The 24,637-nt window shown below is 40.1% G+C and overlaps 1 protein-coding gene across 2 annotated transcripts in view; it reads left to right on the top strand.

Annotated features, from left to right (window-relative positions):
* The window catches only part of pip4k2aa (phosphatidylinositol-5-phosphate 4-kinase, type II, alpha a), a 296,126-nt gene that overhangs the window by 42,669 nt on the left and 228,820 nt on the right, over window positions 1-24,637 (top strand). Inside the window, exon 1 of one of the 2 annotated variants that reach the window (XM_063044235.1) lies at window positions 2,823-3,250. The exons of the other annotated variant lie outside the window; for it this stretch is intronic. Coding sequence (XP_062900305.1) covers window positions 3,119-3,250 — 132 coding nt within the window. The 5' untranslated portion in view covers window positions 2,823-3,118. Of the gene's footprint in view, window positions 1-2,822; window positions 3,251-24,637 lie in introns of those variants that run through there. 2 annotated transcript variants of the gene reach the window in all.

Here is a 24,637-nt window from a genome sequence, read left to right as displayed (position 1 = left end):
TGATGAAGCAGCTGGAGACGGTTGGTCCTAGGACCCTTCCCTGAGGATCTCCTACATTGATGTCCTTGCCTGCCCATCAGCTCCCTCTGATGCTCCCCCCCCCCACTTTTGTTTCTTCCATGGCTTTCTGTTCCCTCCTATCAAACTCCCCTTTCTCCAGCTCTGTATCTCTTTCGCCAATCAACTTCCCAGCTCTTTACTTCACCCCTTCCCCTCCCAGTTTCACCTATCACTTTGTGTTTCTTTCTCCCCTCCCTTTTAAATCTACTCCTCAGCTTTTTTTTCCTCCAGTCCTGCCAGAAGTGGTCAAGGCAGGTACAATTGCAACATTTAAGAGGCATTTCATAGAACATAGAATAGTGCAGCACGTTACATGCCCTTCGGCCCACGATGTTGTGCCGACCCTCAAACCCTGCCTCCCATATAACCCCCCACCTTATATTCCTCCATATACCTGTCTATTTTGATAGGTACATTGGGGGAAAAGGCTTGAGGGTTGAACTGGGCACCTGGGATTGATGGAGAGGATAATATGGTCAGCATGGACCAGTTGGCTTCTGTGCTATATGACTTTTATCAGTTTATGAAGTAATCAGACCATTGTTATAAATAAATGAAACATCAGCCTTCCTAATTTTACCTGTCATAAAAAATAGTCTGTTGAGCTTCCTAATTAGTTGCAGAACTTATTCTTTGGTGAAATATAACTTGGAACTCAGCAGTGCTTTTGTATTGAGCAATTTCACATTCTCCCCAATTATAATGATTTATAGATTTCTCCCTTCTCACTTATTTTATCTCTAATTGTTTTAAAGCCCCCTCATCTACTCTTCACATTTTATCTGCCTTTGTATAATCAACAACCATGCTTTTGGTATGTTTTTCCAGTTCATTTATATAAATTGTTAAAGGCTGTTCTACCAGCAATTGCTGCAGCCTGTAGCACATCACTGGTTAAACCAGGAAGAACCATTAATGCCACCAGTTTTTGTTACTCTGCCAAGCTTCCACCCAAACCATTCTAACTTCACTTTCAAATCGACGCTATGAAAATATATACGGTATCAATGTTGCTGGGAATTCAGAACCTGAGCTATAGGGAAAGGTTGTACAGGTTCATTCCCTGAAGTGTAGGAGAATCAGGGGAGATTTGACAGAGGTATACAAAACTATGAAGGGTATAGGTATGGTAAATGCAAGCAGGCTTGCACTGATATGCACTGAGATTGGGTGAGACTACTAGAGATCATGGGTTAAGGGTGAAAGGTGAACTTCACTCGGAGGATGGTACGAGTGTGGAATGATCTGGAACGGAGGGGGTGCGGGTTCGATTGCAACATTTGGGTAGATGCATGGGGGGAGGGTTATGGAGGGCTGCAGGTCAACGGGACTTGGCAGAATAATACTTCAAGGTGGGCTGAAAGGCCTATTTTCTGTGCTGAGTTGTAGGATTGTAATCTTGAATGGTGTAAGGGTCGATGAGCACATGAGAGAATACCTTGTCGGGCTGGAAGGGTGAATCAAACTGAGGGGATTGCTCTGTTGGCAGTCATTTGGATTGCAAAAGGGCCACAGGCTCATCAAATTAATTCATGGAATCACCTCAAGATATGATGACATTCTGAAGTATTGAAATACAAATAATCTAGGAACTAGCGGAGAACAGGGTTGAAGCAGGCACAGTAATAACATTTCAAATAAATTTGAATAGGTGCATGAATAGAGAAGTTGAGAGAGATGGGGGCCAAGCACAGGCAAATGGGACTGGCTTGGATAAGCGTTTTGGTTGGAATTGACAACTTGGCTGAGAGGCCCGTTTCGGTGCTGCATGAGTTACAAGTAAAATGCTTTCTAGTGCCTCGTCTATGTTCAATGGCTTCCTGCGTTTGTAAGTACTATTATATATTCATTTAAAATTACGCAAATTTAAAAGCTTCGAGGGATAAGATAAAATATAGATGTGGAGTTTTTAAAACCAAACCGGCGTTGCAGTTAATTTCGCAGTATTGTAATTATTTCTTGTTTTACGCTCCTAACGATTGTGTCTGAAGCATCCCATGAAGTGCACTGTAGCAACAAAAAATGCTTAAATAGATAAATGCACCGTGTTACAAGATTGCTGAAATAGTTAAGCTTTATAAAAACCATCCGCACAGAGCGGCAGGAATTACTTGAAGCCGTCAGCACTACATGGTTAATGCGGAGAGCATTTATTCATAAAGCCTTGATATTTTTATCCATACTCGATCCTTATAGTGTGCCCCGTCCTTATTGGGGCTATCCCACTTCCTACTGGAGAAGGGAAGTACTGCATGCCTGTAACCTGGGGTTATGTCACATAAAACACTCGTAAATGCAGTGAACATAGATTCTGTACAATATTACATTTTACTCCGAGAGCTATTTTTTTTTTAACTTCAGAATGTCGTTGTATTCAATTAGGAAGCCGAATTTATTTTCGCACTCATATTATTTTTACAGGCAACTACTTGCATTTCTTCCTGTGGCTTTTTTTTTGCAATGTAATTTACTTGATGCAAATAACAGAAGGTGCAAAAGTTTCAGACATTTTTCGGATGCTTCTAAAATACCACATAACGCCCACTCATAAACACTACCCGCCACAACCGAACCTGATGGCTTTTATATTCAGTCTGCACGCGGGATCAAATCATCTCGTGCAAGTCTGCAATTGGTCGCGTGTCTGCCGACGCCAACCAGTTTCGAATGTTGCAAAACAAGAGCCCCGATTTGTATGGCTCCTACTGCTGTCGATCATCCATTATTGCTCCCCCATCTGGTTCCTCCTCTTTCAAGCTGAGTTGCGGTGTGCAATGCGTTTGTTCTGGTTGTGGATATAGTGTCGCCTTCTTACAGTTCACACACACTCAGCAAGGTCCGGAAGCGGCAGGGTATTGGAGAATGTAGTAACCAGTCTGCTACTACCGCCCAGAAACAAATTCTGATCATAACCGTTTTAACTCTCTTCAATGAGCGGAGGAAGAAGACGGTGCAATAAGTTTTTACTATAAACATTTCCATTTTAATTACTGAAGAGAATTGGAGAATAAAACGCAGTAAATTGAACTAGGGAAGAAAACGCGAGTCAGGGAGAAAGATGGCAGCGAACAGTACGCCATTCGCCAGTAAAACGAAAACCAAGAAGAAACATTTTGTGGCTCAGAAAGTGAAGCTGTTCCGAGCCAGCGATCCATTGCTCAGCGTCCTTATGTGGGGAGTCAATCATTCGGTAAGTCTGTTTTTAAAACGTCACGAAATGCATTGACTGCTGCGGAGAACTTGTGCAGGAAATCACATCAGTCGAATTTTCTTTGGACAGGTTACTATTTTTTCTAGCTTACATATATTTCTTCGTGTGATGGAGTAAAGCTAAATGCTAGTTTTGAAAAAGAAGTATTTTAAATGAATTGTGCATATGTATGAGGAATGTTACAGCTTTGCTAGATATGACACTTCATGATAAATATCGATGCTCTGCATTCCGCTTTAAATGAATTTGTGAAATGACAGCTGGTTCTTCTAAATGCTTCCTTTGATAAATAAAACTAAAGTTAGTCTATTGGTTATTGTTCCTGGCTTCGGTGTATGTTCTGCAATATTTGGCCAGGGGCCTGGAACCGTATTCATGCGACTCTTAGTGGGTTTTAAGACCAAAGGCGATGGCCTGGAAACCCCTCAGTGTCAACTTTGTGTCTGATCGTGACGTAATTGTGATTGACGTTTTATTTGACCATTTGGAAGCTCATTGTGATTCCTATAAGGAAAGCCCAGAGCGAAAGGGGCTTGGCCGGGAATTGCAGGTTTTCAAATGTGTGGGAGTTTGGGAAAATGACAGCCTCATTCATTCCTGGTGTGTGGGTTGGCCAATACACTGTAGTCCCCCAAAATACATGTCTGATACATTTTTCAAACCTGAAAATCGCCACCTCAGCATTGTAGTGGCCTGTCTGATCATAGTTTGTGCTTGGGTTGTGAATTTTGCATGTCAATATGACAGGCGTTTTTTCACTGATCACCGATAGATTAACAGTTAAAACCTGTAAATGTGTAAAACCATCTTTCTACCTTATTTCATATTGCTTTTGTTATGAGACTTTTAATATTTCCTTTATTTAAAAACTGAATCAGCAGTCAAGATCCTGTCAGACTTTGTTTCTCCGTGCTATTCTCTATTTTACACCGTACAGTACTTCAGTTATTAAAAAGAACTCTTGGTTAAACCATTCAGCGGACGATATGGAAGAAGAATTGGGAAATTGGTTTATTATTGTCACATGTACAGAGCTACAGTATAAAACTTGCTAGTACAAGGTAAAACAATAATATGTTGCAGAATAAAGTGTTACAATTACAGAGAAATTGCAGTGTAAGTAGGCAGTAGGTACAAGGTCATGACAAGGTAGATTGTGAGGTAAAGGGTACAACGTATGGTACTAGGGGATTGTTTAATAGTCCTGTGACAGTGGGATAGAAACTGTCCTTGAGTCTGGTGATATGTGCTTTCAGACTTTGGTATCTTTTGCCTGGTGGGGGGGGGGGGTGGGAGGCACGTGGAAGAAGAGGGAATGACTGGAGCTGATGTGGTCTTTGATTATGTTGGCTGCTTTACTGAGGCTGTGAGAAGTGTAAACTGAGCCCATGGAGGGAAGGCTGGTTTCCGTGATATGCTGAGCTGTGTTCACAATTCTCTGCAGTTTCTTGTGGTCACATACAGTGCAGTTGCCACGTCCAGTTTAATAAGATTTTGTTTGCCTAATTATGGCATTAGATGAACATTGGATACGTTAATTCCAAGTCATTTGAGGAAAAGTGCAAGTTTCAAATATCTTTATTGTAGAACAAGTGCAACACATCCAATAAACCGGATTTTAAACACCGTTAATGATACTATCTGAGAATTGCTTTGTAGCGTGAAGTTACTGAGATTTTGCTCTAGCTTTGAGGCTAAGAATGGAAACTCTGCCTTTCAGTGGTTGGTTGAGGTGAGGAGTAGTAAGACATTGGGAATTATCCTTTTGATGTACTAGTTAAATTTCAAATTGTTAATGTTAACAGAGTTGCTATCAAAGTATGAAGGACCTGTCATATTAATGAATGGCAGAACAGGCACAGGGGGCTAAGTGAGTCAGAATCAGGAGATGTCATCACCAATCTATACCGACTGTTGTCTCCCTAGAAGGAAGAGCAGGATGACAGCTACTGTTGCTTCATTTGCTTTACATTCTTTGTGCTGCTCGGTTGTTGCTGGTTCAACACAGATTTTGAGTGTTACATCTTGAAGTTTTGTCCCAGATGGTGTACGTATGTGAAATTTAATAATAGGGAAATGTGACTATTTTTTTCTATAATGGGAAACGTAAATGTCGGCCATTTGCTTGAGTGATTAGAGTTGGGCTACTATGAACTGGCATTGTCCAACAATTTTTTCCAGTCTTTCAGCAGGGGTGTTGCACTCTAAACTTCCCATTGGAAAGGAGCTAATCGTGTTAACGAATGGGAGAACTATCAATTTGAACTTCAGAACTAAGGTCACTCAAATCTCAGACCACTTGTATCTTTACATCCCCAGGCAGTTGATCTCTTAGCCATTGCTCATTGAACTAAAAAGACCATGGGCTTTCCATGCAAGATGCTCAACCGACCTACCCTCGCTGTATGAAGCTTCCTGACAATATTTCACAACAAGACCTTGGAAATTGAGACCATTGTAACAGTTTAACTGGTGCAAAATGTATCTTGTTGATTGAAGACCTCCTGATTTTTATTACCAAGGTTGGCAAATTGCCAATTATAAAAGGGAGTACTTTTATAACACATTTTAATAAATTATAGTTACAACATCTGGATATTTTACAGGAACTGCTGAAAACAGTAAGCAATATTTCTTTGAAGAGAAATGATCTGTATTTGAGTTTGAAGATCTTTTGTATTGGAAAGCATGAATCAGGTAGTTTTAAGTGCAATTCTCAGTAATAAACCTTTTCTGCGCGTGTTTAGCTGTCTCAGCCTGATTACACAGATTTTACAAGTGCAAACTGAGCCTTGCACCTTACACTTCACAATGGTAGAGAGAATTTAATGGGGTTTGAAAGTTTCAGATAATTTGGAAATTAATGCTTTTTCAATGTGTATATATATTATCCAAAACTCTGGAATTGTACCCAAAATGAAAATTCATCCTAAATACATTTGTGAAATAAAGCAAGTTCAGGTCCACTACTCAATTTATGTATAGTCACACCAAAGAATGACCGGTTGAGACTGGCAGGATGGATTTACCAGCTGGTGCAGGGCTGCAGGTATCTTCTGCCATGGAGGAATTTGGTTGGTGGTCTCATTTCCAACTTGCAAATGATGCAGGTTACAAACAGTTCACAGAACAGAACTCCACTGTAAGCTGGGGAGGACCTGTATAGCTATTTTAGAAATAACGTTTTTCATCCAAGCACTTCTTCTTCAAAAAGCAAAATTTACTTAGTCATAGTCATACTTTATTGATCCCAGGGGGAAATTGGTTTTTGTTACAGTTGCACCATAAATAATAAATAGTCATAGAACAATAATAGTTAAATAGTAATATGTAAATTATGAAATAAGTCCAGGACCAGCCTATCAGCACAGGGTGTCTGACCCTCCAAGGGAGGAGTTGTAAAGTTTGATGGCCACAGACAGGAATGACTTCCTATGACGCTCTGTGCTGCATCTTAGAGGAATGAGTCTCTGGCTGAATGTACTCCTGTGCCCACCCAGTACATTATGTAGTGGATGGGAGACATTGACCAAGATGGCATGCAACTTAGACAGCATCCTCTTTTCAGACACCACCGTGAGAGAGTCCAGTTCCATCCCCACAACATCACTGGCCTTAAGAATAAGCTTGTTGATTCTGTTGGTGTCTGCTACCCTCAGCCTGCTTACCTCCTAAAACATAAATTTATTCTTGAAGATAGCAAAAATAAGAAAAAAAATCTAGGAATCAAAGGATCTCCAGTGAGAAGTAGCAGCCTAGTTTGTCATTGGCTCAAGTTCTAGAACTTTATTCAGTTTTGAAATGTGATCTTAGATCTGAAACATCAGCAGACAATCTATCTCTGTTTGTACACTGATATTACATGATCAGCTAAATACTCTGTTTTACTGGAAAAATTAAACATTAAGACTTGCTGAAATATGGAAAGACATTACACAAAAGGTGGCAGAAGTTTGGAACTCTCTTTCAGCAACAGTCATTGATACCAGGTCAATTGTCTTAAATGTGATATTGATTGGGATATTATTAATTGGCTTGAGAATATGGGGCAGGGATTCCAGAAATAATTAAGCCGCACATCACTTCTGGTGGAATTAGATGGCACACCGTGGTCAAGAAGTTCAGTAAAGGTGACCCCCCCCCCACCCACTTTAGGAAGGCATTGGTGGGCTGTGTTCTTGGGTTATCTTCCGGTAAAGTGGCAGTGCGCTAGGACACGGGCCACTGCAAGTCCAATCGAAGATGTACTTGTTCGTAGTTTAAGTCTTATTTACAATTGCAAGACACCGCTGGATATTAAGACCAGTGAGTTGCTTGCAAGTGACGGAGCTGGACTTGTGGTGTACTGTTGTTGTGCTGAGGAGGTGAGCGCTGATTGTCTTGGACGTTTTTTCTTGTGATTGCAAGACTCTGTTGGACATTGGTAATTTAGAATACTGCAATTCTTGTTCACTGGTTAATCAGCAATGCCGACGGCGGGAAAGCTGCGTTGTCTCGGTTGTTGTGTAGATAAGGCCCTCATGCCAGGGTGTCACTTGTTGCAGCTGCCCAGGAGAGGAGACACCAGAGGCAGTGACTTGGGCTATATTTTTTTTTGTGTGACTGAATGTTTTTCTGCTATGGTAACCATATGTGCTGTGTGCTGTTGGTAATACGTTTTGGACCTTGGCCCCAGAGGAACGCTGTTTCATTTGGCTATATTTGTGTATGGTTGAATGATAATTAAACTTGAATCTGAACTTGAAAAAGATCCTTAATAAAGCAGTGTCATCTGTGCATGGGTCAAGAAATCCAGGTGGAAAAATGTTTGTTTACTTACTATTTTTCCACATAAGTTCCATGACTGGGTATTATCAGAATCAGGTTGATTATCACTATATATGTTGTGAAGTTTGTTCTTTTGTGGCAGCACTACAGAGCGATGCATAAAACATTACTATAGATTACAATAAGAAATATAAAAATAAGTAAATAATGGAAAAATAAAGCAGGATGATGAGGTATTGTTCATAGGATTGGACCATCCGGAAATATGAATGTGGAGGAGAAGAAGCTGTTCCTGAAATGTTGAATCTGTGTCCAGGCTCCTGTGTCTCCTCCCTGATGGTAGTAATGAGAAGAGAGCATGTCCTGGATAGTGAAGGTCCTTAATGACAGATGCTGCCTACTTGAAGCACTGCCCTTTGGTAATGCCCTCCATAGTGAGAAAGTTAGTGCCCATGATGGAGCTGGCAGAGTTTTCAATCCTCTGTGACTTTTTGATCCTGTGCATTGGAGGTTCCATACCAGGCGGTGATGTAACCCGTCAGAATGTTCCCCATAGTATCTATGTAGAAATTTGCTAGAGTCTTAAGTGACATACTAAATCTCCTCAAACTCCTAATGGCCACTATTATGCCTTCTTTATAATTGCATCAATATGTTGGCTCCGGATAGATTCTCTGAGGTGCTGAAGGCCAGGGGCTTGAAGCTGCTCAACCTTTCCACTGCTGACCCCTCGATGAGGGTGTGTGTGCTCTCCTGACTTCTCCTTTCTGAAGTCCACATGGCTTCTCCTTACTGATGTTGAGTGCAAGATTTTTGTTGCAACACCACTCAACCAGCTGATCTAGCTCACACTCTTGTGTGCCTCCTCATCACCATCTGAGTTGTGCCATTGGCAAATTTATAGATGGCATTTAAGTTGTGCCTAGCAGAACAGCCACGCATATTTATCTATATCTCAATTTTTTTGGGGTAGTGATTTTGTACACTTTGTAAGGGTGAATTTCTGTTATTTGAACAGCTGTAATGTGGGGCTTGTCCAAAGCGCATTCCCTTTCCATCCACTTTTCAGGTTTGCATCTATAGTATTTTAATTTTTTTTTTGTTTGGTTTTGTGCTTTTGTAACTGATGATGAAAATACTCGCAGTGGGGCAGCACTGTGGTGTGAATAAATGCATAAGATGACTTTGCTCCTATTTTTAACATGTCTTGCAGTCAAGTATGTTATATAACAACATGACTGTAGTAAAGTAAAATATCCTACTAAAAATCTATCACAGTGTATCGATTAGGAGATGCTGTCATCTTTCATAATCTAAAATTTTATTTTTAATCCTCATTGTAAAGCCCCTAGGTCATTATTAGTTTCAAGTTTTAAAATTTTAAAAGCTGCTGTAATAGAAGTCTATTTAGTCAATGCAATTTTGACATTGTGCAGTTTGAATTGTTGCTTGTGTGCGCAGGTGGAAGATGGAGGTGGTGGGGAGGAGAAGCATTACTCAGCTGCTCTTTTAATTAATGTTGTGATATTCTTGAGGGAAGTATCTGTTAAAAATACACATTGAGTGCTTGCCAAATGGCTGTGATAGACGTACTGGTGAAGTCCTTTTTTGTTCACAAATTACATGGATTTTTAACAGTAGTCAGTTCTTACACTGATGGTGCAATATATGTTTATTTTCTGATTCATGATAAGGTTGTTGTGCAGTAAAACCAGTGATATCCCATTGAGATGCCAAGATGTTAATGTCATCTTTGTTTTGATTCTAGGTTTGGGGAGAGAGAACTTCTGACTCTGGAGGTGATAGTGACAATCTCTCACCTGTATGTGGCATTGTAGTTTTGTAAATATATTTATGCTAATATGATCTTTTTGAAATATACAAGATCCAAAGTGGGACATGACAGGGTAGATACTGAGATGTTTCTCCCAGTTCCTACAAGTTAAGGGGGATGGTCATTTAAGATTGAGGTATGAAGAAATTTCTTCTTGCGGAAAATGAAGCATCTCTGGAACTCTGTTTCCCGAAATCTTACTGAAGCTCAATTAGAGGTTGGGGAATTGAAGGTGATGGGCGACTGCTACAGAAGAGGAATTGAGATCTAGGTCATGATTGTTATTGAATGGGGGTGCAGAAGCTTGACTATTTGTTGCCTATTCGTGCTCCCTATTATGTTCTCATGGGGCAGAATTCCCCTTGAAACATAGTGCTTTAATTGTCCTGCTTTAAGGTAGAACAGCCAAGTAATACTATTGAATGGAATGTATGTGGTTTTAAGGAACACTTTTGCTGTTTTCCCACTAATTCTTGCCTCGTATATTAAAAAAAATTGCCACAAGAAAATCCAGGATTCATAATCTCAAGGACCCTGCAAAGATAAGTTCTTCTCAAACATCCTGTAAAAAAATAGGAGGCACTGAAATCCACCATTATTAAATATTTCTGAGTTATAAATCCACCATAAATAAATATGGAGAGACTTGGGGCTTTTGGTATCAACAAAAACCAAGACTGGTTTGATAAGAATGACTTGGAGATCAAGGATGTAATTAACTGGAAATGCAATATTTCCTTGGCACGAAAGTTTTATCATGTTAGTTCCACAGACAACTGAAAGCCAAGGAATTAATAAAACCTATAACCTAAAGAGGTCCAACAATTGTTTGATAATCATAACACACATTGATTCTTCAGCACATCAAGGTCATACTTACCAAGAGTTTACCTTGCCAAGAGCCAAGAATGGAAGTGAACTTATCAGGGACAGCGAGAAGTCCTGGCAATGTAATCTTAAAGAACTGAAATCATATAGGACACCAGTGATTCCCACTTGGACTGCTGTGTACAGGTCTAAGGAAGGATGTTTTGTAGTGAACGTTGACTAGAATGATTCTTGAGCAGTTGGAATTGTTTTTATCAGAAGATATTAGGCAGATTGGACATGTACTATCGCGACCTTGCAACAATGAGAGGTAGTCTAATTAGAATATAATGAAAAATCGACTTGACCTAAGAGATGTAGAAGTCCATGGTGATGATATCTAGACTGAGGGGTTGTAATCTCAAAATAAAGAGTTGGCCATTCTGAGCTGATTTCAGGTGAAAACTTCTTACAGAATATAGTAAATCTGGGGAATGATTTATTATTTTTCCTTCAAGTTGTCTTAGTTGGGGAAGGTGTGGGGATAAGCTCCCGATACCTATTAAATGCTCCCATGCCATGCATCTCAAATAGCCTTTGATAGCCAAGTCCAGCTCTTGGCCTTTATGTGTGGCTTGGCTCTAAGCCCAGAAGAACAGTTTCTACTGAAAGGAGAAGGGGCAAAGGCAGGTTACTGGTGCCTTAAAACTATTTGCATCAGCCAGATGGGGCTTGTCAGCCAAGGTTGACAGCTCATCTAGGAGAAGGAAAACTCTGATCTCGAATTTTCACTGCCTTGTGGCTATACCCAGTCTTGGGGAAGGCTTCAGGAATAAACCCTGAGGTAGAACCTAGAGCTGGAGTCCCTAAGGCAATTCTATGTTGAGGTCAACACTAATTGGCAACTCCTGTGACACTGCCAGTGCCAAGCTACGTCAGTCTGTACTGTTCCTTTGGACTCATCAGTTGTGTGGCGAGAGGGAGCCTGCTGTTTGCTCTCCATGTCGTACTGCCCTGGCTTGTGTATAACAGAGACAGCTAGGAAGTTTATATCCATGGTCGACAATGGAGGGCCTCATAATTTATCCAGAAAGACTGTGGAGGCCATCACCAAATATACTTTATTGATAGAGCCCTAGATTGTAGTCAAGGGTTTTGAATTTGCTCAGGAAAGTTGTGCTGAAATAAAAAGTCTTATTGAATGCTGCAACTGGTGTGAGAGGTTGAACGCTGTGCTCTTCCACCTTTTTTTAAAGTTATTTTAAATGAGTCTTTTAATATTGCCTGGGGTTATCAATGAAACGGCACAAAGATTAGTCTGAAGCCTTCGTATTTACTTGCATGAAGATACGAGTAAGACCAGGGAGCTGTGGATGCTCATTTGTTCTTTACGTTTAAGACGAGATCAGTTGATATTGGAGCACTGGGAGGTACATGGGTATAGGGGTAGGGTTGTTTGAAAATTCAGCAATGATTGGTTTGACTAGCAGAGCAGATATGAATGTATAATCTATTTCATACCTGGTAGTGAATGGCTAATAGTGTGTCAGTTAGTATATTTGACTTGGCTTTTGTCCTTATTCATCCCTTTGTTGCCTCTGGATACAGCTCTGCTCTACCAATGCATTTGTTTATTCTTGGCCCTCGTGCTGTACATTTGCAAGTTTTAGGTCAGATTCTAGGTTCAGATACAGAGTGCTGAAGTGCAAAGTTATTTTTGCCTGCTTCCTATTAGAGCTTCATATGGTTTGAATTAGAGCCTCTTGTATTCAACCTGTACTACAACACAGCCGCAGTCCTTCCTGCACAAAATCAGACCTTGCATCAGGATGGTTGAAGAATAAGAAAATATTTTGAAATTATGTCAAAGTAGAGAAATCTTTATTCTGTCTCTGCTCTACATTGCAGCTAACCTGCATGCTCATCCCCATTTTAGTCTGAAATTCACACTTGCTTTTGGTACTTTGGATTATTGTTTTTGAAGGTATTCCATACTTAATAGTGTTTTGAGGTGTTGTGTGTTATCTAATATGATGATAGGACCATCCTTATTTTAAATGCAAGGGCTTTGCAGTCTTGCAAACCAGTTGAAGCAGTGAAGAGCTGTCAAAATGAATATAACAGTGCAGGAAATGTGTACTATATTTGGCTCTAGTCTATTCGGTGTTCTTTTTACACTAGCACCACTGATCTTCATTCTCTCTGTAAGTACTGAGGTTGAAAAGATTATATATTGATACAATGTCATCTTTTGTTGGGCAAGGCTGAGTAGTCTTTTGAACACTCCAGTACATTTGTGAGAAATGCTCTCTTTACTTGTGCATACGTGCTGTTTAGGAGGCTATGATAGTTGACATTTATTAAATTTTGTTTTCTAGTGCTTAAATATATTAAAAAAAAGGACTAAGGAGTAATTGCATTAAATTTATGATGTGATAGTACATATTTTGGTTTACTCAAACCTTTTATACCTATTGATACCTGTTATGTGTGAGTGTGTGTGTGTGTGTGTGTGTGTGTCTGTCTGTCTGTGGTCTCTACCTATAAAGCCTTTTTTTATAACATGTTATACATAGAAACATAGAAACATAGAAAATAGGTGCAGGAGTAGGCCATTCGGCCCTTCGAGCCTGCACTGCCATTTATTATGATCATGGCTGATCATCCAACTCAGAACCCAGCCTTCCCTCCATACCCCCTGACCCCTGTAGCCACAAGGGCCATATCTAACTTCCTTTTAAACATAGCTAATGAACTGGCCTCAACAGTTTGCTGTGGCAGAGAATTCCACAGATTCACCACTCTCTGTGTGAAGAAGTTTTTCCTAACCTCGGTCCTAAAAGGCTTCCCCTCTATCCTCAAACTGTGACCCCTCGTTCTAGACCTCCCCAACATCGGGAACAATCTTCCCGCATCTAGCCTGTCCAATACTCTTTGTACTTCCAAGTGTTGTAAAAGTTATTTACAATGATTTTGCAAATATAAGGGAGCAAGTTTACTGTTGCACAAGGTGAAGTTTGTACTTGAGTTAAGTTTAGAGCAAGCATTTTTTTTAAAGTTTGTCTGAATTAATTGAACTTGGCATTGATCGGTCAGTGCTAATTCCTATTATTTGCCAATGGTAAAGAGTTAAGAGTTATTGGGAGTAAATTTTTCTTCCCAACTTGTCCCACCACTCTTCTATAGAGTTACTTGTTAGTTTATCACAAAGAGGCTTTGGTTATACAGCACTATAATCTAAATAGAACAAAGGAATAGTGCTGGCTATGATGAATTTTCACCTCTTGGAGGATTTTGTTATTGAATGTTAGCAATGAGACTAATGATCCAGACCATTTGATTCACATTTTTGTACCAGTCACTAATGGCAAATGTGATTGGACGGAGAAGCAGTGGAGCAAAATTACAATCAGCTGGGAATGTATACTCAAGTCTTTGTGTGTCTACAAGGCATATCGAGGGTCTGAAGGAATACCCTCTGTTTAGATGAAAGTGACATCAGCTACACTATAAAAGCTCAACGATATGGAGTGGCATCCCATCCATCATTTTCAACAGTTAACCAGCTGCAGTTTATAAAACTTATAAAAGGCATTGAAGTTTAATTGCCATGGTTTCTTTGCCAAGACCTTCCATAATCCAGGACACCACGTGCTTAATTATTCGGTGGCCATTCAGGGTGAGTTCAGGATTTTGGGGAAGGGACCAACCTGTGAGGACTTTACTGAGATAAGATTCTGATTGACGTCTTAGTCATACAGTGAAGGAACAGGTGCTTTGCCCTGATTTGTCCATTCCAAACAAGATGTGTTATCTATGCTAATCCCATTTTCCTGTATTGTTCCTTGTTCCTCTAATCCTTTTTTTATCCATGTGCCTATCCAAATGTGTTTTCAATGCTTTGATTGTACCTGCCTCACCATGTCCTTTGGTGGCTCTCTCCATATTCTCATCACCTTCTTTGTGGAAAAACCTGCCCAAGGCAACGTCCTGGCAAATCTCACTCTATCCTCTTTCTCATATTACCACACCCCTACTAACACCTGCTGACCAGAACCGTATGTTTCAAGTGTGGCTTAACCAATGCTTTACACAGCTCCTGCCTATGAAGGCTACCAAGCTAAATTCCCTCTTCACTACCCTAAGTACAATGTTGTCATTTTCAAGGAACAATGAATTTGCATCCCAAAATCCCTCGGTACATCGATGCCTCCAGGGTTGCTGCTGTTTACTGTATATGTCAGTTAGTGCAATGTTGGTCAACAATGCATTACCTCATATTGGTCTAAAAAAAGTTCCTTCTGCAGCCCTCCAACCATTTTTTCAAGCTGTTCCATAGTCTTCTGTACTCTTCAACAAACATTCTGACTGTCTACAACTCCAATCTTCAGCAGATTACAGACATCCCCTCATGACAGCAAAGATACCAGTACCAATGACTGTGATATGTTACTGGTTATAAATATCACCAGAAAATGATGATCTACTACTACCCTCTGCATCCTATAACCAAGACTATTGGATCATAGGTGGACTGGCCTATGATGCAAGACCTTGTCACAGCCTTGACAAGTCTACCAAGTCTACATGCTTGCCTTCATCAATTTTCTTCGTAACTTCCTCAAAAGCAAAATCTAGTCAGATAGGTGAGGCAGGATTTTGCGTCCACAAAACCAGACTAACTCCTCCTGATCAGTCTCTGCCTTTCCAGGTGATCATAAATGTCCAAAGTAATCTTTCCAGTAGTTTCCGTACTACGGACATGAGGCTTATTGGCCTATAGTTTTCTGCTTTATTTCTACTGGTCTTGGGCCACAGTTTTGTGTCTGGACTTCTCTCTCAGTGGAGGTCAAGGTCATATTGACTGTCAGTTCCTCAGCACATGGCATCCCAAGCAGCTGCAGCACTCTTGCCACAAAAAGGTCAACAAGGCATTGTATTCACAATGAAATGATTTCATTTTTTTTATTTTAGTGAGGAACAGGTGTGTTGTGAACTCTGGGATTTAGTAGCATTACTCACAATGCTGAGCACAGTTTGAAACACTTCTGCACCAGTGTCTCCGACCCTAAACTGCTGCTGCCCATGAAAATCTGAAGCACCTTGGATGCAGAGGGGCATTTCTTTAGTTCATGTGCATCTATCTCCATTTGGAGATCCATCTCTCATTCTCTTCTTTCTAAGCAGTCTTTTACACCCTCTGCTCCTCCAATGGCCGCACATTACAGTGATCCACTCAGCCTCACAAAATTAAGCTTTTATGTGAGTTCTCCTGCTGTAGTTAAGTGAAATATTATGTAACTATTGGAAGCTATTACTGTTGTGCTCATATTTTTAGATATACCTTTGATCCATTATTGTAACCACAACAGAGATTGTCAGGAAACATTGATGTTATTGTGTGCATGTGCTAGTAGAAATTAAATATTCCCTCTTTTTTATTGAGACGAAAGCTGTTAATCATGTTAAAATTGGTTATTTTATATTTCATATTGATGTGCCAAATCTGATTTAACCCAAATATTGACAATTTACAAAATGACTTCTGGTGCTTTGCTGTTGCTCTTCAGATGAGGTGATTGCTATGTAATTGTGAAACTCTCTTCAGCTTGAGCTTTGTTTCCTTCCATGTGTTAGGATTTCTGGTAAAGTAGTACTGTAGATACCTACCTAGCAGTTTGATGTCCTGCTTCTCCACTTTTGATTCTGGAACCGGAATCCCTTATTTCTAGTTTCAAGTTCTGACTTCAGCTTCCCACTAACTTAGATTTCCAGCTTCAACTAATTAAAGCTATTCACATTACATTCACCATTTCTAGCACAAAAACAGCAAATGTTGAGTAAATACTGAGTGGGTCAGGCAGCATATGTGGAAAGAGAAAACATGAATGTTTTTGGGGTCAGCACCCTATGTCAGTTCTAACAAAGGGTCTCAACCATGAAACATTAACTGTTTCTCTTTCCACAGACACTGCCTGACCTGCTGAGTATTCCAAGCAGTTTTTTTGTTTTTATTTAAGCTTTCCAGCAGCTGCGGTGTTTTGCTTTTTTTTTTTACAAATGCTAATACCTTTGGCAGCGATTCTTTTCAAGGTCAACAGATCAGTGTATTCAAAGACCTAAATTTTTCAAAATTTTCTTCTTTTTCCCAACACACTAGACTACTGTTATGCTAAGATGAAGAATGCCTACCAATCCATGCCCAGACCACATTTCGGTTGGATCACTTGGCTGTCCTTCTACCTGCTCACAGACAGAGGCTAAAGAGCAAAGCTCCAAAGATTAGGACAACAAAGAGGTGATCACAAGAGGCAGAGGAGTGACTATGGGATTGCTTTGAGTCAGTGAACTGGACTGTGTTCAAGGATCCATCTGTGGATATAAGTGAATACACCATGGTTGTAAATGACTTTATTGAAACAGTTGTAGATGAGTATGTCCCCACAAAATCATTTGGAGTCTTCCCCAGAAGCCCTGAGATCCACAATCCTCTGAAAGCCAGGTCAGAGGCATTCAAGTCTGGTGACTGAGGAAGTTACCAGAGGCTCAGGTACGAACTCCGGAAAGCCACCTCTCAGGCAAAAGTGGCAACTCTGGACTGAACTTGAATCAATGAAGGATGCTGGATAGTCGTGGCAGGGCGTGAACACTATCAGCTCTTATAAAGTTAAATCAAATGACATAGGCGACAGCAGGGCTTCACTTCCAGATGTGCTTAATTCCTTCTATGCTCGCTTTGACTGTCAAAACATGGAGGAGCCATCACGAACCCCCACATCCTCCAATCACCCTATGGTTTCAGACTCTGAGGCCGATATGTGAGCAACCTTCAGGAGGGTGGACTCGCGAAAAGGATCAAAGGTGGTGATGAATCAGAAAATAGGAGGGAGATTGAAAATCTGGCTGAGTGGTGCCATTACAACAACTTCTTACTCAATATCAGCAAGACCAAGAAGCTGATTACTTCTTCAGAAGAGGGAAACCGGAGGTCCATGAGCCAGTGCTCATTGGAGGATCAGAAGTGGAGAGGGGTCAGCAACTTTAAATTCCTTGGTATTATCATTTCAGAGAACCTGTCCTGGGCCTAGCAAATAAATGCAACTAAGAACAAAGCACAGCAATACCTCCACTTAGGAGTGTGCAAAGATTCAGCGTGACATTTAAAACATGACAGACTTCTTTAGATGTGTAGTGGAGAGTATATTAACTGGCTGCATCACAGCCTGGTATGGAAACACCAATGCCCTTGAACTGAAAATCCTACAAAAAGAAGTGGATGCAACCCAGTACATCACAGGTAAAACCCTCCCAACCATTGAGTGCATCTACATGAAACACATTGCAGGAAAGCAGCATAAATTATCAGGGGCTCCCACCACCTAGGACATGTTCTGTTCTCGCTGCTACCATCAGGAAGAAGGTTCAGGAGCCTCAGGACTTGCACCACCAGGTTCAGGAACAGTTACTGCCCCTCATCCATCAGGATCTTGAACCAGAGGGGATAATTTCACTCATCTTCACTCGCCTCATCATTCACTGGACTCGCCTTCAAGAATTCTCATGTTCTCAACATTTATTGTTTATTTATTTTTTATTGTTATTACTTTGTCATTTTTGTATTTTCACAGCTTGTTGTCTTCTGCACGCTGATTGGTCGCCCAAGTTGGGTGGACATTCATTGATTCTATTATGGTTATTATTTCTATAGATTTATTGATTATGCCCACAAGAAAATGAATCTTAGGGCTGTATATGGTGACATATATGTACTTTGATAATAAATTTACTTTGAACTTTGTAACTCCATGACTCCATGGTATTTTTATTAAAGATCCTGTTTTGTGCTGTGGGCTGCAGCATGGCTCCTGTATTATGGAACAAATGTGGACTTGACCATTATACTTTATCATTTTGACATCTGCACCAGGTTGTCTCCACCTTGCCACTCTGTCAACATCGTTAATACAGACACCTTTACTATCACATTTACTTTTGTTTACTCTTCATTAATCAAGAGTCAGCATCTTCTGAGGAGACTGAGGTGTGCAGGACTCCCTACTCCCATTCTAACACCTTTCTGCAGGAGCCTCATTGGGAGTGTTCTGTCTGGCTGTATCATTGATCATTGTGTGGTACGGAAGCTGCAAGGCGCCGGACAGCACGATGCTACAGGGGATAGTAAAAACTGCTGAGTGAGCATCTGGGTTAACCCCCCCCCCCTTTGTGACAGTTTCTGGGAGTGTTGTAGATGAAGGGTCTGAAATAGTGTTGAGAATCTCTACCACCCACCCCACAATCTTTTGACCTACTACTGTCAGGAAGGGGGTACAGGAGCATCAGGACTAGGACTGCCAGACTGGGTAGCAGCTTCTTCCGTCAGGCTGTGTGACTAATGAATACCCTGCCACCACCAAGGTCTCATCACTAGGACAGTGAGCTATTTACTGTTTACCTTTTACTGCACACTACATTCATTTTTGCATTATATTTCATTAACATATTTATGGTAATATTTTGTTTTTTGTGTTCTGTGATTTGTTTTGTGGATGCACAGTGGTCCGGAAGAACGTTGTTTCATTTAGTTATGTGTATGTATAGTCAGATGACAATAAACTTGAAATGGAACTTGAATATTGCCAGAGGTGGTAAATAGCTGTGTTCAAACTGGTTGCCACATTTTCTACATCCATGGAATATATTTTATTAACTTGTTTTAACACTATTTTATTATTTGTGGTAATATTTTGTTTCATGTTCTGTGCGTGATTATGTTTGTATGTGCACCATAGTTTGGAGGAATGTTGTTTTGTTTGCTTGTATATAGGGTACAGGCTCATTTATATAGGGTGCCTATGACTTTTACACAGTACTGAATTTGTCAATGTGGAGTGGAGAGCGAGTTTGTAAATCTGGTGGGAGCAAAGAACTTTGGAAATGGTGAGGGTGGAGTGCTGTGAGAGGGTGTGGGACAGGTGGCAGAGAAGGAATGCCTGGGGGTGGCACGAGTGTAGGCACATCAGCCCTGAGACACCAAGCAAAGTCATTTGATTCCAAACAGTTGGTGCATTGATCATTACAGAATGTCCCTCTGGTGCTTCCCTCTCCCTCCCCTCTCCCTTCCCCTTTTCCCAACTGTGATTCCCCTCTGTCTGCCCCTTTCCACTCTCAGCCCACATTAGAAACCCATATCAGAATTAGGTTTATCATCACTCACATATGTCATGCAATTTGTTTTTTTTTGTGGCAGTGGTACAGTACAATACATAAAATTACTGCAGTACTGTGCAAAAGTCACAGGCACGCTAGCTATATATATATGTGCCTAAGACTTTTGCACAATACTGTAGTAATTTTGTGTATTGTACTTTTGCACAGTCAGATGACAATTATCTTGAACTTAACTATAAAAATGTTTCATTGGCTCTAATGCAATTTGGGACATCAAGCATACTTAATTAAATATGCACTATTTTTGTACCTGTTTCACCATATTTGGTCGTTTTCATTTTTTTTTGTTGCACCTTTGTTCATTTAATTGATGCTCCCCTAAAATTTCTTCCCTTTATTCTTAAAAATATATTAATTCACATTTTGTTTTACTAAATTCTTTATTAAATCTATATGCCTGACCTCCTGATCTATATTTCCTCAAACTTTCCAAGTCTACAACTTTGCCAGTCTTGATTTTATAACTGGTAGAGTGAGATGTGAAAGTTACCCAAAGTCCTGTGAAGTTCTTTGCGGTAGTATTTTTTAAAAATTTACAGTATAGACACCGGTATTGGAGCTGTCTGTTGTGCAAGCAGGATTAAAAAGGGGGTGCAAATAAGATTTACTTGTGTTACGTACCCCGTAACTGGGTTGCCAAACCAGCAGAAATGGATCACTCAGTTGGAGTCTGGAGTACTAGAACTAAGAAAGTTTTACTAAAGAAACAAGCAACACAGTAATCGAAAGGATAATAAATGCAACAGTTCAGCGATGATAAACACACATGTGCACAGAATTAAGATAACAGCATCAATCAAGCTCTATCGTTGTCTAGGGGTAAATGACCAAATTTCAACGTGACTCAAAGTTCAGTTCGCAGTAATCGTTGCCATGGCGATGGACAACGTGGGGGGGAAGAGAGAGATAGAACAGGAACAACTGATCATTCAGAACAGCTTCACTCACAGACCGGCGAGATTGCTCACAAGCAACTTTTTGGCGGGTCCTTGGTGATGTCACCTGAGGTCACCAACTGTGACCCCTCCTCCAGATGCGGTCGATCCTCTGCAGTGAACCCGGCACCCAGGCAAGGGCGGACACACACCGGGTTCCCGCTGATCGTACCTTTCCACCCTGGTCATTGTCTGGTACTTCTCACCCACTCGTGAGAGGCGCACCGCTTCCAGGGTCTCGTTACCTCGGGTGGCGTGTGTGTCCTGCCTTAGCGAACTTGTCCCTTTTTATCCCCCTGCTGGGGTATCGCCTGTCCACCACTTCAAGCAGTTCAAGGTTCAAAGGGGAAGCCGCTCCAGACAGCTCTCTCTCCCACGTCCCTTCATTACACATCTCCAGACGCTGCTCCATTGTTCCTTATCTCTCCTTCCCCTGAGGGCAGGTGGCAGACCAACTGCTGATGCCACTGATGCTAGCCCAGGCCAGCAAACATCTTAATTTTATGTGTATTCTCGTCACACTTGACACAAGAAGTTTTAGGTGCATGCAACAATCTTTAGCAGTAAAATGCATGTGTTAAAGTGACCCTCTTTTTGTCACATTTGTAAATGTTTTAGATGACGACTATTATGAGGTTAAGGTGATCATGCCAGGTAACTTTTTGGAGCATGAGTTACATTTGACGCTCTTGCCACAACAGGTTATTTAGAGCTTTATCTGCCTTTTAATTGATAATAAGGATAGAAAATGATGGCTGTTTAATTCAATGTTTAAAGAGTTTGTAAACAGAGCTGTTCCTTATTTTCAGTTGGTCAGCATATCAAATATTACTTTCAATTTTTGGATTTTGGGAATTTTTCAAAAATATTGCTCGTTAGTTACAATCTGCTTTTAAGAATTTGGAACTTAACTGTAACTGAGGAACTATTTAATGTTTTAATACAAAGTAGTTCCTCAGCTATGGCAGTGTGGCGCTATTACAGCTTGGGGGTGTTGGAGTTCAGAGTTCACTTTCAGTGCTGTCTGTATGTTCTTCTTGTGACCACTCGGGCTGTCTCTGGGTGCTGAGGTTTCCTCCCACAGTCCAAAAATGTACCGGTTAGAAGGTTAATTGGTCATTGTCAATTGTCCTGTGATTAGGCTAGTGTTAAATAGATGGGTTGCTGGGGCTGAGGACCTGTTCCACACTGCATCTCTAAATAAAATAAAGATAATAAATGTAGATTTGAGCTTGTGACGAATGGTAACTTCATTCTGTTTGCGCTTGCATTGTTTGCTTGCTGTTCTGGGAAATAATTTTAGCTTGGAGAATTGGATGATATTCGGCTCATGGTGAATATATTTTAAATCATAATATTACAAGTTCAGTATCTGCAGATGAAATATTAAATATTTTACATAAAAAAGGAAAATTGATTTGGATGACAGTTGGCCTATGAAGCCCAAGGATTTTCACAAGTAATGGCAAATAAATGCCATACTTCATTTCAGACTCACCTTTCTCTGAACATTATACCTTTCCAGAGCAGAATTGCTCTGTTTATGATTTGTTCACCTCATACATTTTCAGATTTTTAAGTTGTGCTTGTATAGTAGTCTTAATTCTTTTATCTTCTGGTGGCCTACTCTATGGTTCATTGCAAAGTGGACTTTTTTAAAAATAACTTATGCAATGTGAAAGGATATGGTCAAATTAATAATTATAGATTTACAGGGATTAGGTATACAACACATCACCATACAAAGCTGCTGAACAAGTTTTTATTTATAAAATTTTTAAACCTCTCATTAATACTTGAATATAAATGCTGCGCTATATTAGCATAGATAGAAAGTGGAACTTGACATTAGAAAGTCAGGTGATACTGCAAATAATGAAAATCTGAAGACAAAATGCGGGAAATTCTAAGCAGCTCAGGCAGCATCTGTGTGAAAAGGAAAAAAAGTTCATGTTTCAGGTTGAATGGCTTTCTTCAAGTGGTTAAATTGTGTTATTCAATATTTCCTGTTTTTTTTATTAGAATTGATTATTTCTGTTTGCTTGCTCAACAATGCAGAGTTGCACTTTTTGAATCAATTTTTTTAAAATGTTGCACTCACCGTGCTTGCTGTATTTATTTTTGTGCCACATTTTATGTGATCATTAGTATTTTCTGCTGAGTTGGTTTCATGTTGTCATCGTGTTTGTTGATTCTCCCCAAAATGCAGCAGCATACCCACAAACTCGGTCCCTCAAACTGTATTCTGTTCAGCGTACCTTCTACTCAGTTCCTCAAACTGTATTCTGTACAGGGTACCTTCTTTTCCCCTTTTTTAGTTCTTCTGTAGAAGTGGAGAGTGTACTGATAGAATAGTTATAGAGTTAAACTTCTTTAGCATGGGAATTTAAATTGAATTGAATTGACTTTATTCCTTACTTACATCCTTCACATACGTGAGGAGTAAAAATCTTTACATTATGTCTCCATCTGTATATCCAATGTGCAAATTATAGTAATTTGTAACAAATGGTATGTACAGTTAGATATACAACTGAACAGTCAATATAGCTCAGAAATACAATTGTATCAGTGTGAATTAATCAGTCTGATGGTCTGGTGGAAGAAGCCGTCCTGGAGCCTGCTGGTCCTGGCTTTAATGCTGTAGTACTGTCTCCTGGATGGAAGCAGGTGGAACAGTTTGTGGTTGGGGTGACTCAGGTCCCCAATGATCTTTCGGAATTTAAAATGTGCATTAAAATTAAAGCCTTGAAATTTGACTGGATTTATTTCATCCAAGTCTGGGATTCTCCAAGTGCCAAGGTGCAAAATTCCTTTCTACAAGCAATAAATGCTGTTTGGACAAAAATCCTTGCATGTTTTTTTTTCTCTCCCTCAATTTTCTCATGCAATTACTGGTGGAGAAAAGTACTTACTTGCAGATTTGAATAACAAGAATACCAATATCAAAGGGTGGTGACCACGTTTATGGTCTTGCTATCCGTCTAGTAAGATCTTGTAATAGAATTGACACTTTCAAAAGACAACTAGCCTATTTGAAAACAGAACAGGGGGATAAGTTGAAAGATAAAGTAAGTTAAATGGATCAGGAGGAGATTTGTGTGAGGTACAGTTGGGTCAAAATAGTCTAATTTCTGCTGTGTGCTGTATGTAGTAGATTCACCATTTCAACAATAGTGTGAATTGGCATTTCACCTTACCAATTAATTATGACAGGTTGTTCAATTTTCCCTACGTGTGACATTAACTGGTTCGGTGCATCACCATTGCTGTCAGGATCAGGTCAAAACTTTGGAATTCTCTTTTGTGGTTTGGTTATAACTTCAGTATTCACATGTTTATTCTTTAACTTATTGGACTGTGTATTTTGTTTTTTTTTTAAATTTAGAGGCAGAGTGTCATTGAACAATATCCTGAACAGTTCTTTCATCAATGAATAAACATACTGTATATCTCCTTTGCCATCAGTTGCTGTATCAAGACTAATGAGTTTCAGGATTATAATTTGCCTGAATATCCACTACAAATATTCATTTTTTATGTTAACCACTTTGTTTTCTTCCTTGGGATTTTCCCAATATGCTGAGGCTTTACAAGGCATTGGTGGGACTGGAGTATTGTGAGCAGTTTTGGGCACCTTATGGAAGAACAGATGTGCTAACATTGGAGAGGATTCAGTGGAGGTTCAGAAAAATAATTCCATGAATGAAAGAGTTAATCTGTGAGGAGTATTTGATCGTCCTGCACTTGCTGAATTGAAGAAGAATGGGGAGAGGGCTCTCAGTGAAACGTTGA

Source organism: Mobula hypostoma, chromosome 3, assembly GCF_963921235.1.
Source record: "Mobula hypostoma chromosome 3, sMobHyp1.1, whole genome shotgun sequence".
NCBI lineage: Eukaryota > Metazoa > Chordata > Chondrichthyes > Myliobatiformes > Myliobatidae > Mobula > Mobula hypostoma.
The sequence above is the reverse complement of the archived record's forward strand: the minus strand, read 5'-3'. Positions and strand labels throughout refer to the sequence as shown.